This window comes from Aquila chrysaetos, chromosome 13, assembly GCF_900496995.4.
Source record: "Aquila chrysaetos chrysaetos chromosome 13, bAquChr1.4, whole genome shotgun sequence".
Lineage (NCBI taxonomy): Eukaryota > Metazoa > Chordata > Aves > Accipitriformes > Accipitridae > Aquila > Aquila chrysaetos.
This window is the reverse complement of record NC_044016.1, coordinates 34,109,085-34,127,250: the sequence shown is the minus strand read 5'-3', so window position 1 is coordinate 34,127,250 and position 18,166 is coordinate 34,109,085. Positions and strand designations below refer to the sequence as shown.

Here is an 18,166-nt window from a genome sequence, read left to right as displayed (position 1 = left end):
GACGAGGGCCACGAAGATGATCAGGGGCTGGAGGACCTCTCCTATGAGGACAGGCTGAGAGAGTTGGGGTTGTTCAGCCTGGAGAAGAGAAGGCCCCAGGCAGACCTTAGAGCAGCCTTCCAGTACCTAAAGGGGCCTACAGGAAAGATGGGGAGGGACATTTTACAAGGGCATGTAGTGATAGGACAAGGGGTAATGGTTTTAAACTGAAAGAGGGGAGATTTAGATGAGATGTAAGGAAGAAGTTCTTCCCTGTGAGGGTGGTGGGACACTGGCACAAGTTGCCCAGAGAGGCTGTGGCTGCCCCATCCCTGGCAGTGTTCAAGGCCAGGCTGGATGGGGCTTTGAGCAACCTGCTCTAGTGGAAGGTGTCCCTGCCCATGGCAGGGGGGGTTGGAACTAGATGATCTTCAAGGTCTCTTCCAACCCAAACCATTCTATGATTCTATGATTCTATGACAAGCCTCTGTCTTTTCTAGTACAAGTCTTGATTATGTAATTAAACTAATACATTACATTCGTTTTCTTTAACTTGCTCCTGGCGAACCAAAGAACAGCCTCTTTTCCTCCAGACTCCATCATGGTCTCTTTTGTTTGTATTTCCTTTTTGAAGAGGCCAGAAATGCTAGCTCTAGTGCAGGGAATTCTATTAGCTCTCCTTGCATGCAAACAGGAGATAATACAGCTCATTTCACTGTACACAACTCCCTCACATTGATCAATTTTTATTGGTTATATAATAAGCATATTCTCATTAAAGGTTACTAGTGATTTGCCTTTTAAAATAACCTACCTGAACAAAGTATTTCTGCCATTCTAACACACCCCGCAGTTCCTTAATACGCAACCTCATCATTCCATCTGAATGACTTGGATAACAACTGGTTTTATTAATTCAGTATTGCTTCCCTTTTTTAAAGGTTTTCTTTTCCTCTGGATGGTACTTATCCTCTGTGGCTGAGAGATTTATAAAGTGTATATGTGCCTGGATGATATAGCCTGAGATTCAAAATACATTTTGTTTCTGAATTATTCCTCCCCACACCTATTTACCCACAGAAAGAAAGTTCATTTTACTGTTGGGTAATCCACCTTTTCCTCAGGAAAATATTTTGCCGATCATAGCAAATTCAAAAGCCAAACCATGGTCTTAAATGACATATTGCATATTTAAAGATTTTTAAAGAGAAAAGGATATTCTGTTTAAAAATAATAAAGGCATGTAACTCACACTTAAAGAAAGTGGAATCACATTTATTCCATACAGACCTTTGTATCACTGATAGGAATCTTGAAATAATGCACTTAACTTTCATGAAGGACCTTATTATTTACAAGATGTTTTAAAACTCTGTGTTTCCGTATCTAAAGTAAAAGTAACAGGAGCTGTTCAAGTCATGGGATAGCAATGCTTGCATAATACTTGGTAAGTCAGTGGGAAAACCAGCTAAACCTGCCAGACTAGCAGCTTCCCAATGGAGAGTGTATCATATTCTGCAGTGCAAACAAAACATTTTGAAGTTGAGTCATTCGTAGACAGAATTTGTTCCAACCTTCAAATATAGAGTAAATCTGAAATTTGGAAAGCGAATGCACTTAGAAGTGAAAAACACTTCACTCAGTAAGTATCATAATATAGCTGCATACATACATTATTGATGGGAGAACCTCAAAAGTTTCATTTCAGAGCAGATGCCAACATTTCAGGTGCTAGCTGAAATCTATTCAAAACTTTCAGATCAAGTATAGATTACAAGGAAAAAAAACAGTAGTCCATGTTCATACTTCACACTAAAAATACAGTGTTCTGCAAGGCAGAGAAGGAATTTTGGAAATCCTTATGGATTTTGTAATAAATCACAGCTTGGGTGTCCCTCATTAGGCAAGTTTTTAACCTTAAGATGAGTCCTAATAGATATTTAACTGAAACAGCCCAATGAAACAGTGATATTTTTTCCCAAACAGCACTTTTTTTTAAATTATTATTACTTGACAGTAAGTAAATTACAAATGACAGGCATTTATAGGCATCTATTGTTATTATTAATGTATTCCTCTAGATCTTTGGGCTGCTTCTTAAGCAAAACCAAAAAAGGTATTTCTTAATTTTATATCAGACTTCATATTAAAACAGCCCTTAAAATAAAATGGAAGGAATGCAACTTCTAGTTAGAATCACAGGAGAAAATGTTATGTGCTCCAGATACAATAAAATGCTGCCAGACGTAGTGTGATATTTGGTTTACAGTACAATTTCTTGGAAGTTCTCAAGATTCATCTGCTGGTTCTATATCTACTACTCTTAAGAAATTCTAACACAAATATGTACACTTGAAAGAGTAACCTTTATGTCATACTCTCCGTAAATTTGTATGAACTGTAATCTTACCTTGTGCCTTTTCTTAGAACGATAGCTCTATGATTTCTGTTTTCCTCTTTATTATTATATGATTTATTATATTTGGCATTATACATTTATTAAAAAAAAGATCTTTAATATAGGAAAGTTAGCTAAAATCTGATAATTGGAATCAGATGTTGCTTTTCACTACTGCAGGCTTTTCACCCCCAGTGTTCTGTCCAAATTCAAATTGGGCAATTAAATTCTGATTATTTTGTTCTACAAAGGCTCCAATACTACACTCATCATCAGATCTCAAACCTAGAATTTTAATTGTAAAAAACATAATCTCATTCTGCAATGGCACATGTTACATTTTAGTGTAAACTATTTTAAAGCAGTGAAGACCAACTGGTGACTTTGCAGGGCTACTGCTGAGACAGAGCTAGTAAAAGCTAATGGACTCAAGCTGCCTACATATGATCAGTATCTGTACCAGAATCCCTTGCCCATAATAAAAGTGTCCATCTTATATATAATTTTTCATTGCTTAGAGTATGCCAGACCTTATAGAACTAGGGGAAAAAACTGGTGTGGAAAGGCTGGCTTTCAAAACTTTTGAACTGCAGTAGATACACAGTAACAATTCTCTCTGTGAAGTCCATCACTCATCCTTTGTAATATGCTATCAGTGTATGAATAATTTTACTTTTAACATTTTTACTAGTGAAGGACATTTTCATACTGATAGTAGACCTACTAATTTTTACCTTCCCCGTGAAGTTTCTGAAATATGTCCAGCAAATTTCAATCTTCTGAAATGTCTCTCAATTTTTTTTCAAATGCTTAAAAGGAAAGAAAAACCAAAACAGAAACCAACAGAACTCAAAGGTGAGCAAAAACAGAACTGCATGATGGAAGACAGAGAAGAAGGAGCTTCCTTAAATTCTTAGGTGATCCACATAGTTTACGCCTGCAAATGCCATACTTTACAGACTTGTGCTGCAACTCAGGAAATTTCATATCATGTAATTACGATACAAGGTCTGTTCCTAATACTGTCGAATATATGGTCATGAGTTCTGGGTACATACTGTGTGACCGTGGATGATTCTGTCTTGACTGTAAGCAAGAAAAAAATAAATGTATTTCTGCTGAATATACACATTTATAATTTGAGATTTAAAACTATGATTACTTTATGTCTTTTTGGATACACTAATAAAAAGCCTTTGCCTGAAATTTATCTCAGCATAACAGTGAGAAACAACATTCATATTTCACTAGTCAGTATTTAAGAGCTATGTTAATAAAAGATGCACAACAAAGTAATTATATTTCTCATTTGTTTCAAGAATTTGCATTTTATGAAACTGATAAATTTGAAAGCAAAGAACATAACATATTTTAAGCATATGAATAAAACTGTTCTGTCTAATCAAGATCGAATTTCTTTAGAAGTAAAAAAGCCAACTGATTTTTTTAAGTTTTTCTGGCACTAACAATTCAATGTAGAATTTCACAGCTTTCACAGTTTAACAGAAAAGTACTTCTTTCATTAGTTTTAAATGCATTATTCATATGTCGAGTTATAATGGATATGGTGCACATAGATGATATATATATATACACCCATTCAAATACGGATACAATTCCAGATATTCCTTCAGGATTTAGCTATCCTTGTTGTTTCTCCAAGTGTCTGCATCACAGCAATTGTACTTCCCTTGAGTAAGTTAAGTAATTTTCAAAATTGAAGCTTGAGTTTCAATCTTGTTAAGAATAAGCAAAGAGTTCACTTGGTCCCAAAAATTCTAGATAAAAAACATAGCCCTTTCCTCCTTAATCATTTTTGGTGCAAAAATAATTCCTCCATTTCAGTTAGACACAAGACATACGCTTCATGAGAGTAAGGTCTGTGGAGTCATGCCAACAGAAAAATTGGCTCTTGCAGCTTGTAAAATAATTTTTATCTTAAATAAAGTTGTACTAAGTAATTCATCATAAGGAAGAAATAGATTTTAACATGTTATTGGGATTCAGAAAAGACCACTAAAATATAAAGTTTTGACACATCCACATTAGCTGTAAGAATAATGGAATAATCTGAAGATTATGAGGCTATTTAAGGAATCTAAGCAATATAAACATGCATAAGAAAATATGGAAATCTCTCTCTCCTTTTAGTTATTAGGATCATTGGGTGGACACCTAGAAGGCACCTAGCTTAGCAGGCACCTTGGGTTTCAGTGAACAGTTAATGAAATTAAAGATCTTTTTTTGAGAATATGGCCAAAGCATTTTTGTGTAGTACATTGAAATATTTTCTTGCTCTTCTTCCAGTACTTATCAAAGGCATCATGAACTCAGGATCCTCTGTGTATAGTTCTAGAATTAAGTAAGCAAAAATAAGAAGCTTTCCCAAAGATTTTTGTATGTAAATATCTAATTAATATAATGTTTAGTAGATTAAGATATATCGTATAAAACATCTGGTTGTGGTGATGACAGCCTACTTTAAAAAAAAATGAAATCTAGTGATTTTTCTCCAAAGTTTTGTATGAAACCCACAGGGAGGTTTCTTGTGTCAATGTGATAAAACAGACTAAAACCTCATCAAAGGGGAGTTTCTGAGACGTTTAAAACATACTGTACACTCACAACAAGACAAATGAAGACTTCAAGATATCTGCTTCCAAAAATGAGAACAGAGCAATGATTCAAAATTCCACTCTATGCAGAGATACTTGCACTTGCACTCTATGCACAGATAAGTTTCAAATCACACTTCAAGATCACAAGAAGTACTGGGCTTCAGTTGTTTTTTTCTCCACATTTTGCCTAAAAAACTGTAAAATCTCTTAAAATAGTGATACTATTGCAGAGGTCTGTAGTTCTTGCTAAAACAAGTAGGACAGCTAGTCCTAACACCAAGGTTGTAAAACAAGGTGGTCCAAATAGTAATGTATAGAGTTCTTTACTCCCTGAATTTTCTAGCATTGCTGTTACTGACAGCATTTCTCCTGTGACATAAATAATGGTATGACATCTGAATCAACCTGAGCACCCAAAAAAATAAAGGAAAAAAGACTGAGGTGCAGAATTAACAATATTACTGTACCACAAAGATGACAGTGCTCTTAAGAGGATTAGTTAGATGCTGTCCATATTACCCACTGTTATGACCCAAAATAAGACAAATTTTGAAATTAAATGGCCCTTTTTCTTACCAGCATCGTAACAGGGTACTTTACCTTTGCTCCAATAGATGGTGAAGAATATTCATTGTGGAAAACAATAAAGAGTTAACATTTTTAGAGAAGTGGAGCAGAGCCTAATTCTTAGGGAGACTAGGGAGGAAGGAAGAAATGGGAAAGCAGAAAAAAGAGGGACTGGCAATTTTGTATAAAGAGCTCAGGGATTACAGTAACTAGAACAATGAAATTGTCAGTTATATGTTTTGGTTGATATACACATTTTTCAAGGGTATAACCATATATATGAGGTTTCAATTGTTTTCTTTATGACATAATCAAAGATCTAATATAACTTTATTCAGATCACCAGCAAAATATTTATTTAATGTGTAACTGTAAAATAAAAACTAAGCTATGAAATGAAAATATAGAGGTGATTCTGCCTTTGGGCTGGGGAAAATATGTGAAATCCTCCATCCAGTCTTGTTAGTTTATGGAACTTCTACATCTCATATAATTTCTAAACATCAGAAAGGTCACAGAGATTTTCACTGCTTATAGATTACACAAATAATTATACTGGGTCAGACTAGCCCACTATCCTGCCTCTGACAGTGGTCCAAAGTGGATGTCCAGGAAATGAGAATGTAGGAAAGAATGAACTTTTAAGAATATTAAGATATAATATAAGAATAGACTAAGTATATCATCCCTAATGTTCTGCTTGGACAACTTGAAATCCAGGTACATTTTGCAGAAAAGGGGATCTCTATGTATTTTAACTTACCTTTAACAGATTGCTAAACCATGAACCTGTCTAGTCTTCCCTTAAAACAATATACACTTTCAGCTTTCACAGCATCCCATGGTACTGTATTCCAAAGCTTAATTACATGGTATGGAAAATCATCTTCTTTCATTTGGTTTTAACCTATGACAGGTTATCTTAGAATCATAGAATCATTAGGATTGGAAAGGACCTTTAAGGTCATTGAGTCTAACTGTAAACCTAACACTGCCAAGTCCAGCACTAAACCATGTTCCTAAGCACCACATTTATACGTCTCTTAAATACCTCCAGGGATGGTGACTTCACCACTTCCCTGGGCAGCCTGTTCCAATGCCTGACAACCCTTTCAGTAAAGAAATGTTTTCTTAATATCCAACCTAAACCTCCCCTGGTGCAGCCTGAGGCCATTTCCTCTCGTCCTATCACTAGTTACTTGACAGAAGAGACCAGCACCCACCTCACTACAACCCCCTTTCAGATAGTTGCAGAGAGCGATAAGGTCTCCCCTCAGCCTCCTTTTCCCCAGACTAAACAACCCCAGTTCCCTCAGCCGCTCCTCATAAGACTTGTGCTCCAGGCCCTTCATCAGCCTTGCCGCCCTTCTCTGGACACGCTCCAGCACCTCAATGTCCTTCTTGTAGCGAGGGGCCCAAAACAGAACACAAAACTTGAGGTGCAGCCTCACCAGTGCTGAATACAGGGGGATGATCACTTCCCTGCTCCTGCTGGCCACACTATTTCTGATACAAGCCAGGATGCCGTTGGCCTTCTTGGCCACCTGGGCACACTGCTGGCTCATACTCAGCTGGCTGTCAACCAGCATCCCCAGGTCTTTCTCTGCCGGGCAGCTTTCCAGCCCCTCTTCCCCAAGCCTGTAGCGCTGCATGGGGTTGTTGTGACCTTAAGTGGAGGACCCGGCACTTGGCCTTGTTGAACCTCATACAGTTGGCCTTGTCCCATTGATCCAGCCTGTCTAGATCCCTCTGCAGAGCCTTCCTACCCTCAAGCAGATCAACACTCCTGCCCAACGTGGTGCCATTTGCAAACTTACTGAGGGTGCACTCGATCCCCTCGTCCAGATCACTGATAAAGATATTAAACAGAACTGGCCCCAATACTGAGCCCTGGGGAACACCACTTGTGACCGGCTGCCAACTGGATTTAACTCCATTCACCACAACTCTTTGGGCCCAGCCATCCAGCCAGTTTTTTACCCAGCAAAGAGTACACCCATCCAAGCCATGAGGACCCAGTTTCTCCAGGAGAATGCTGTGGGAAATGGTGTCAAAGGCTTTACTAAAGTCTTGGTGGACAATATCCACAGCCTTTCCCTCATCCACTAAGTGGGTCACCTTGTCATAGAAGGACATCAGGTTAGTAAAGCAGGACCTGCCTTTCATAAACCCATGCTGACTGGGCCTGATCCCCTGGTTGTCCAGTACGTGCTGTGTGATGGCACTCAGGATGATCTGCTCCATAACCTTCCCCGGCACGAAGGTCAGACTGACAGGCCTGTAGTTCCCCAGATCCTCCTTCCAGCCCTTCTTGTAGATGGGTGTCACATTTGCTAACCTCCAGTCAACTGGGACCTCCCCAAGTAGCCAGGACTGCTGATAAATGATTGAAAGTGACTTGGTGAGCTCTTCTGCCAGCTCCCTCAGTACCCTTGGGTGGATCCCATCCGGCCCCATAGACTTGTGAGTGTCTAAGTGGTGTAGCACATTGCTAACCATTTCCCCTTGGATTATGGGGACTTCATTCTGCTCCCCTTCCCTGTCTTCTAGCTCAGGGAGCTGGGTACCCCAAGAACAACTGGTCTTACTATTAAAGACTGAGGCAAAGAAGGCGTTAAGTACCTCAGCCTTTGTCACTATGTTTCCCCCCACACCCAATAAAGGATGGAGATTCTCCTTAGCCCTCCTTTTGCTGCTAATGTATTTATAGACACATTTTTTATTGTCTTTTACAGCAGTAGCCAGATTAAATTCTAGCTGGGCTTTGGCCTTTCCAATTTTCTCCCTGCATAATCTCACAATATCCTTTAGTCCTCCTGAGTTGCCTGCTCCTTCTTCCAAAGGTCATAAACTCTCTTTTTTTTCCCTGAGTCCCAGCCAAAGCTTTCTGTTCAGTCAGGCCCATCTTTTTCCCCACCGGCTCGTCTTTCGGCACGTGGGGACGGCCTGCTCCTGTACCTTTAAGATTTCCTTCCTGAAGGATGTCCAGCCTTCCTGGACTCACTCCTTTGCCCTTCAGGACTGCCTCCCAAGGGACTCTGTCAACGAGGCTCCTAAACAGGTCAAAGTCTGCCCTCCGGAAGTCTAAGGTAGCAGTTCTGCTAACCCTCGTCCTTACTTCTCCGAGAATCAAAAACTCTATCATTTTGTGATCTTCATGTGACTTCCATTAATTCTGTATTGGAAGATGAACAACCATTCCTTATTCATCTTCTGCAGGCTGCAAAATTTATTCATGATATTTTTAGACATCTCATGTGACACCTCAGAGTTGCTTCTTTTCTGGGCTGAAGAATCTTTAGTTAGTCTTTTCCTCTGTCGAAGCTATTCCATGTCTTTGATCAACTTGGTGAGTCTTTTCTGAATCTTTACCAATTCTATTAAAAGTTTTCTGAGATTGACAAATCAGGCTTTGCACACAATCATGTATTTATACAATGACATGAAGATGTCTCTGTTCTGCTTTCCATTTAATTCTTAATAATTCCTAACATTTTTTGGTTTACTCACTGCTACTGAACATTAAACTGATGCTTACATTCAACTATTGAACCCCAAGATCTTGTTCTATCTAGATCAGTAGCAGCTGGCTCTAAGCCCATCAGTTCATAAAATTGGGCCGTTTTTTTCCTTACCATCTGTATCACTTTTTTAAAATAGACTATTAGTGAAACCAGTTCATTTTTTACCCCAGACTCTAGTAATACTTACTGCCTAGTTAGAATTGTGAAATGTCTGTTGGATCTGTTCTTATTCAAAATATTTACTATCTTCTTTTATTATCTGTCCCAGCTACTTGTAGGTGAAAGATTCATACTAATTTTAAACAAATAATTTGAATGGTGTATATTTCAGAACTTGACTAATTACTTGAGGCTGTAGTTCCCCAGACATATCAGTAGTGCCAATATCCAATATAACTATCGCCATCTTCCTTCCCTCACCTTAAATGTTTGCTCTTATCCCCATGTCTCATGCCATCATAAAGACTTGGCTGCAAAGTGAACTGGATCAAAGCATTGATCTAGGTGGAGAAACAAAAAATTGCTAAAGGATTTGTTTTATGCTGACAGGGCCTTTTCTGTGTTCTACACTCTACACATTTTAATCTCAGGAATGAAATATGAGAACATGCTCTGATATTTATTTCCATTGCTTTAGGCTAAATATTTTTTCTAAATTATTTAGAATATTCACACACAAATCTTTGACAATCAGGTTTTCTAAATGGTAGCAGTTTTTCAAGTGATAACATTTCTTTTAATATAAAGCAATTTTTTTCTCTTTGAGTCTGTCAATCTTTCTTAGTTCTTCTGGAATGAATGAATGAATCAATGAATCAATCAATTCATCAACATTTCCTGACAATAACACCTAACATATCTCTTTCCTTCTATTTCTCTTTACTGAAGCATTATCTGGAAACATTCCTTTTAGTGTTAATGTCCCATGATTATGATGTTGTTTTCCAAACAACTTGCTGAGGACTTGTCTCCAAAATATAATTGCACTAACCTCTGAAATAAATGAAACATTGACGAAATACTTAATCAGTGATTTTTAAAGGATAAAAGGGGGCATCGTCCCGTGTCCCACTGCCAGCCTAGCTGGCTTCACCTTCAACACAGAGCTGGCCCAGGGCAGCCCAAAGACATCTGAGAAGTTGTTGAGGAACCGGTGGAATTACCTGGGAGGGGGCTGAGGGAGGAAGACTGGAGTGTGGATGAGGCTGCTGGAGGTTCTCCACTGCAAGGCAAGCTCCCGGGGAGCCACCTTCAAAGCTCATCTGATGGATGGAAATCATTTTCAGCTGGAGAGCAGTGGCAAGACCAAGGGAATGCCTTCTTGAAGAGCACTGCAGAGCTTGCCGTCCTCATCCCCTGTGGAGCCAGCAGCAGTGACCGTAAGATATGGGATGCAGAGATGTTGCCAGAGGTCCCAGTGCTTTGGAGCACCCACTGGTGTCCTGCCAGGCACAGGAAGGATTCTTGCTCCCAACGTCAATCAAGCTGGGGGCATTAGGCCCCTCTCAGAAGCCCGTGAGATGGCTCCAGGTTGAGGGAGAATAGGGGTTGGGTATCTTCTGGGAGGCATGACCAGCCTGTGGGACGAGGAGGCAGGTCTTGCTCACATGCTCAGGGAATAGCCAATTGCCAGCTCCGGGGTCAGGAAGGAATTTTCCCGAGGCCAATTGGCACTGGTCCCCTGGGGTTTTTTTGCCTTGCTCTACAGCATTGAGCATGACCACTTGTCAGGGCTCCTCCAGTCCATTTTGGCTAGGCTACTGCCTGCTGCTCATGCACCATGAAGATGGCCTCTCATGCCCTGCAGCTGCGGGGAAAAAAGGTTTTTTTTCCACCAGGGCAGGCTGGCAAGTGTCCCTGGGGGTTTTTCTGCCTTCCTCTGCAGCACTGAGCACGGCCCCTTGCCAGGGCTCCTTTGGGCCATTTCGGGTAGGTGCCAGCTGCTCATTCTCCACAAAGGTGGCCCTTGTGCCTGCATTTGGGGGGAGGAAGCTTTATTTGCCCCCAAGGGTGGCCCCCGGGGGTTGCCTCTTTTCCTCCATAGCATTGAACGCACCCCCTTATCAGGGCTCCTCTGGGCCATTTTGGCTAGGTTCCTGCCTGCTGCTCTTGCACCTCCAAGGTGCCACTTGTGCCCTGGCTCTCTCCTGCTCTCTTTCCCATTGCAAGTTTGGAGCAGGAGCGAGCTCTGCTCTTCCCTTGGTTCCACCTGCCCAGGTGTTCTTGCTTGTGCAAAACAGCCTGTGCTTGGAAGGGCTCCAGGCTTGCTGCACCAGCAGGAGCTGTCACTTTTCAGCACTCCCTGCATGCAATACAAGCACAGGGCAGGCGTGAGAGCGCTTTTCATGCATCACTGGCTAAGAAGCACAGCAGAGTGAGTTTTTGAAGGCAAAAAGTATGCTTGTCATTGATATGTGTTACACTTTTGAAAATACTCCACGGTACTGCACACCTCTTCTTCTTTTGTGTGTGGTTGGTCCTGATCCTCATTCTTCAAGTTCTCACTCTTCAGGAAACAGGGCCTGCCTGGCCTGCATTCCTGCTGCTACTTTCTCTAGCTCTGTGACTTGCCTTTGCCAGATTAGAAGGGTTGTTTTTTCAAGCTAAACTGAAGAATGTGTCAGACTGCTCGTGGCTACACATGCACATTGTGTTAATGCTTGTGAGCATTGGCTCTGAAACAGATTCAGAAAGATAAAATAAACTAAAATTAAAATAAAATCCTGTTTCCACTTGTAATCTTTGTGACATGTGTCCTTGAAAGTGTTTGTGGGGCTGAAAAACCCCTGGCATTTCAGGCAAATAACAGTCTCGGCGTTATTTGACTCATGGTGAGCAGTGGCAATAGAATAGAATAGAATAGAATAGAATAGAATAGAATAGAATAGAATAGAATAGCTATGCTGTGTTATGCCTAGAGTTCTGCATGACAAGCTCTGACCTAGGTCTGAGGGCTCCCTCCAGGAGAGCAGCTCTCTGCAGTGCAGGTCCCAGGCCCATCCAGGAGACAAGGGCAGGACAGGCACACCTACGACATGGCTCAGGCAGGGACTGAAGGCCCCAGGCTGAGCAGAGACATGTCCCCTGGGCCCCTGGCAGGAGGCAGTGTGGGTCCCAGGGGAGGCCGGTCCAGCCATGAGGCCTATGAGCACCACCAGGACCCTGACAGAAGTTGACTTGCATGGCTCATACACTGTCCCTTAGACATTTACGGTTGGCCACTTTGGAGACAGAGTATTGGGCCAAACGGACCTTCACTCTGATGCAGTACTGTTGTGCTCAGGCTCTTTTGTTTTGGCATGTTATTCTAAGGAAAACAGCTCAGGAATTTCTAAAAATGAGTACAAGGAGAAAAAAATAAATCCATGGGGAAATGAACAGGTATTGCTCACCTCAAAAAGATCTGCAACATTTAGTTTGGGAGCACTCCCTCCTTCAGACTGAGGGCTTGATCTTTGAGCCTCGTTAGTGCCAGAGATGTGGGGTTTTGCCATCTTGTGGAAACCCAGCTAATTGCAAATTTGTTCAGATGGTCAAATTATCGCAAGACAATCCACAGCTCTCACCCATCAGAAGGCACGTGCCTCCTTCCCACAAAGTGACAGAGCTAATGCCTAGGCTGGGACATGATTACCCATTCAGTCCCTTCAGCTAGTGCAGGGCTGGGAAGAAATGTCATCAGAGGTTTCCTCAGCATGTACTGCTAGGGAGAGGAGGAGATAGAATAGAATAGAATAGAATAGAATTCAGCTGGAAGGGACCTACAACGATCATCTAGTCCAACTGCCTGACCACTTCAGGGCTGACCAAAAGTTCAAGCATGGTATTAGGGGCATTGTCCAAATGCCTCTTAAATACTGACAGGTATGGGGCATTGACCATCTCTCCAGTAAGTCTGTTCCAGTGTTTGACCACTCTCTCTGTAAAGAAATGTTTCCTCATGTGAAGTGCAAACCTCCCCTGATGGATGCAGCTTTTCTATTCCCACATGTCCTGTCCCTGGATCCCAGGGAGAAGAGCTCAGCACCTCCCTCTCCATGTCCCCTCCTTGGGAAGCTGTAGAGAGCAATGAGGTTGCCCCTCAGCCTCTTTTCTCCAAACTAGACAAACCGAAAGTCCTCAGCCGCTCCTCACATGACACTCCTTCTAGCCCTTTCACCAGCTTTGTTACCCTTCTCCGGACACATTCAAAGACCTTCACAACCTTCTTAATTGTGAGGCCCAGAACTGCATGCAGTACTCAAGGTGAGGCCGCACCATGCTGAATACAGCGGGATGATCACCTCTGACCAGCTGGGCATGCTGTGTTTGATGCACCCCAGTATGGGGTTTGCCCTCTTGGCTGCCCCAGCACACCGCTGACTCGTATTGAGCCTGCTGTCGACCAGCACCCCCAGACCCCTTTCTGCAGTGCTGCTCTCCAGCCACTCCTTACCCAAATTATAGTTTTGCCTGGTGTTACTCCACCCCAGGTGGAGAATCCAGCACTTGGACTTGTTAAATTTCATCCCATTAGTCATAGCCCAATGTTCCAATCTGTCTAAATCCCCCCTGCAAGGCATCTTGTCCCTCAAGAGAGTCAACAGCATCTCCCAGTTTGGTATCATCAGCAAACTTGCTAATGGTGCATTCAACTCCTGCATCCAGATCATTGATAAATATATTGAACAGAACTGGTCCTAGAATCGAGCCCTGAGGAACACTGCTGGTGACCAGTCACCAGCCAGATGCAGCCCCATTCACTACAGCCCTTTGAGCCCTGCCATTCAGCCAGTTCTTCACCCAACATACTGTGAATGCGCTCATCCCACAGCTGGACAACTTGTCCAGAAGGATGCTGTGAGGGACAGTATTAAAAGCCTTACTAAAGTCCAAAAAAACTACATCCACCACCTTCCCTTCATCTGCTAGGTGGATGGCCTTATCATAGAAGGACATCAAATTAGTTAAACAGGACTTTCCCTTTGTGAACCTGTGCCTGATGATTGCATTGTTCTTTAAATGCCGTTGGATAGTACCCAGTATGACCTTATCCATAATTTTTCCAGGAACTTAAGTTAATTTTTAATTAAAAACATATAAAAAATACTCTTCTATGCAAATCTATTAAAATAATGCACACATCATAACCAGTGGTAAAAGGCTTGTCATCACTTCCAAGGTCTTTTAAACTGCAAACATTGCACAAAGCGTTCATGTATGAGTTTTGCTATTCTGCCTGGTCACTCTCAACACAGAACTACTGAAATTAGAAAACAGTTCAAACCTATGACACACGTAGAGTTACTAAGATGTTATATGACTATAGGTTTCAGGTTGAACATCTGGAGAAAATATTTTCTGATGTCTTTGAGAGATCATCTGAAACATGTGGAAGGTAGCTCCCTTCCAAAGGTATATAACCAAGAAGTGAAAAGCACACTACCAGCTCAGTGGGTAAGAGAAGACTGTTGCTTACAACAGTAATTCCACTGATCTCAGTGACACCATTCATGTAAATAACTACACATAACTGGAGGAGGAAACAATGTAAATAAAACCAGATGTCATACAGCAAGCTAGTATTAACATAAATTAAAAGTGAAGAGCCAGATTCTTCCCTGAGTCTGAAGACCTCAAGTCAGTGTCGGAAAACAGAGGAAGACTTCGGGTACCCAACACACTGTTATTCTGTTTTGATTTACATTAGCTTCAACCCCATTTTGTGTGTGAGTAAATATGAGTTAGAATTGCACCTTCTCTCTTGAGAGAGTCATGCACGGTCTTTGTGAGATTTTATACAGGAAAGTGGCAGTGTAGCAGAGTAAATGGCATGCCAGACCACCTCCTCAGCATTCTCCATGTATTGGCTTTCACCTCATACACACATTTTTCTGTCACAGTCAGAGTAATTTACGCAGGATCTGGTTTTCCTACCTTTACATCAACAGTGTAAGGATAAAGACATAAGGATATAAAATATCCAGCTTTACATCCTACACTTTTTAAAACACAGACTATAGTTAGTGTTTTTCTCTGTTAATTAAATACTATGTAATATGACAGAGGGCAATTAATAAACAAGGAGTAGGAAATCCAGGAAATTGCAAGAGAACACTAATCAGCTATAAGGGGACGGTCTTGAAGAATTGAGCCCCAGTTTCTTTTACAACACATTTTTTACTTTAAGTTCACATCTTCAGTTATTGCATGGCAGGTGTCAACTAAGCAGAAACATTTCCTATTTTATTATGTTATACAACAGGAAAAAATTAGAACCTTATAAGAAGATAAATGATGGACAGTTTCCTAAGGCCTTAATAAAGTTAACTAAAACATTATCTAACGTCAATCTGCCTTAGAAAGAATCCTAAATTTTTTCCTAAGTAATTCCCTCATAATTTTTTCTTCCACTGTCTCCCTGCTTCCAGTAACAGCAGGCAATGAACCAGCATTCTGTTTTGTTTCTCTGGGAAAACAGAAGTAAAATTACTAAAGCCACTGATATCAGTTGGGCTAGAATTTCATGCTACTGCCATCACCCTCTGCTGATCCTTCTTCACAGTCCTTATCTGTGTTAAAAAGCGGTTCACTTCAGGTTAAAGAATGTCACACATACGGAGGTGACATTTTAAAAGATAATCTGCAGCTTTGTCATTTGTCTTTCTCCAGACCTAACTTGTCTCTTCAGTGCACAGTATAGGTCACTCACTACCCAGTCAGAGACAAAAGAGGCAGTGGCAGAGTCAGTGTGACTCTCTCCAGATGTTCTTAGCAGAGGAGCTGAAATGAAGGTCATAAATGTTGGAATAAGTCCCAGATGTGGGTTTGTAGTATGGTATGGTATGTCAGTAGGAAAATGATCTATTTCTTTCAAGAAAGGTTCTTAAATGAGTAAGCAACTAGCTGGATAGAATACAGCTACAGTTCTGTAAAAAAAACACGTCACAGGGTGTCTCAGCTACTATGATATTCCGGACAAAGTAGATACATTGTGACTGAATTATGAAAAAAGACAGATGAACCAGTCCCTTCAGATTACAGTGCCAGCATTTTAGTGCGTGAATTACCATAATTGTTAAACATCTCAAATACCACTCTTCAGAAACACAGTGGTTGGGAACAACGGTGAATCCAGCTGCTGAGTATTTCTAGGTGATAAGGAAAAGGGTCACAGGATCCCCTTATCAGCATCCACTCCTCCCTGCCTGCTCCAGCACACACTGCAGGCCTGAAAGGAAGAAGGCAAAGCAGAAGTCCACCCCCCCCCAGCTGCCAAATCAGCTCACAGGGAAAACTTGTTAGGGAGTGCAGAATCGAGCCCTTCTGAGCCTGCTGTACTTTATGCTGTGAACTGGAAGAAAAGAGGCACAAAAGGCAGCTTTAAAGAATTTCTGCTTCCCGCCTTCCCCACACTATGCTGTACACAGTTCAGATACAGCCAGGAGCTGGGCCAAATTGTTTGGTGTGGCCATATCATACTCCATCGGACAGCTGGAATCATTTTATGTTGCTATTTTAATTTGAGACAGAAGTTGTGTCTGTTTTTCTTTTCATATTTAATCTGTTAGCTAAGACTTAGCTTTCCCTTTTCCAAAAGCTCATTTAGAATGCAGTTTATTCCATACTTCATTTTCCTTGTATTTCATCTAATTGTATTTTTAATGGCTGAACTCTGCTTTGTTATACAACCTCTATACATTTATATCATAATTGCCAATCAATATGGCCCTAAATTTCTTAAAGACCGTGTAAGAAGGGAGAATCTTCTTGGAATGCAAATGCTTGAATTTTAATCGAAGTGGGGGAAGAAGCTTTATACCTGTTCTACATGAAAGCCCAGGAATTTTAGAACTGAAACCTTCCCCAGAATGGTTTCTAGTATCAGCAGATGTTCAACTGCATTCTATGAATATTATTTGTTGAGTAAGTGAAATGCACAATAGCGACACTTTTCAAGATGGCAAGAAAAATAAATTAGACACCTTAAGGACAGCTTCCTAGAGGGCTATGTAAAGATAATTAAATTCTAATTCCTACCTCTATATAAGAAACATAGCTGAACATACTCCTAATGATTAGTCCTTTAGTTCTTCCTGTTTGGCAAAGCTTCCTCACTTCAGCTTCTCAGGACAGAGGAGGAGACTGTATTCAAAGTACAAAGTACACTTTAGAAAATATTATTCTACGTGCCCCTTCATGGAGCATGAAAAGTAGATGCTCACTTGCTTATCCCTTTCAATATTGTATTATTGGCTCCTGGAAGACAGTTGTGTAGTGTGTGAAGGGAGCAAGAGAGATTTATTTTATCTGGCAGCTTCTCTTCATGTCCTTTGAAAAGCAGTTTTTTCTGAGGCATTGAACACACTGATTTTCAGAACTGTTAAGTCAAGACCAACCTCTGGTTCTCGGCAACTCTGAAAACCAGGCCATGGGCACCTCACTTTCGCTATCTTTTTCAGAAAAAAGGCTTAACTAAAAGTGCAGAAACTATAATTCTTATCCTTGCAGCTATCTTCCCTTACTTCTCTCTGCAGGGCTTTCATTCCCTCCCTCTAGGCACTCTCTTCATCTTTCCAATATCATCACTTCTCTCCACATATACGTTCTTTTCCTCCAGTTCTTAGTTAGTCTCCACCATTCCCTCTTCACTCTCTTTTCTGTCTGATGGTTTCCAAGAAGCTGTCTGTTCTCCAAATTATCCCTATGACTACAGTTAGTGCCTTTCCTTCCTACTCCCCGCCAATCCTATCTCTTCCCAGTCCACAAGGGACCCCCGCCCTCCCTGTCTAGATACTTGGTAAACAGAACTCACATTGGACAGCTGAGTAACCAATTGTTTAGTACCACCCCTTTCAACCTAGTAGTGCCATTCAATAAAATATCTATACTTGTAATAAGTACAGTAAAGATTTTATGACAAATGTGCTGTGAATTGAGAAGCCTGCCACTGCAAGCATATTTATCTAAAATCATGTGGTGTACAGCTGTTGTTTGCTGGCAACACACTTAGAATGGCTGGAGCATCCCATGATTAAACTGAATTATATTGTCCTTTCTAGCTTACAGAAGGCTTTTTCTTTCTTTTTTAAAATCTGCCA

The 18,166-nt window shown here is 41.0% G+C and overlaps 1 protein-coding gene across 1 annotated transcript in view; it reads right to left on the bottom strand.

Moving 5' to 3' along the window:
- Window positions 1-10,238: 10,238 nt before the first annotated feature.
- The window catches only part of WDR27 (WD repeat domain 27), an 86,194-nt gene continuing 78,266 nt past the window's right edge, over window positions 10,239-18,166 (bottom strand). Inside the window, exon 24 of the mRNA XM_041128580.1 lies at window positions 10,239-10,442. Coding sequence (XP_040984514.1) covers window positions 10,338-10,442 — 105 coding nt within the window. The 3' untranslated portion in view covers window positions 10,239-10,337. The remainder of the gene's footprint in view (window positions 10,443-18,166) is intronic.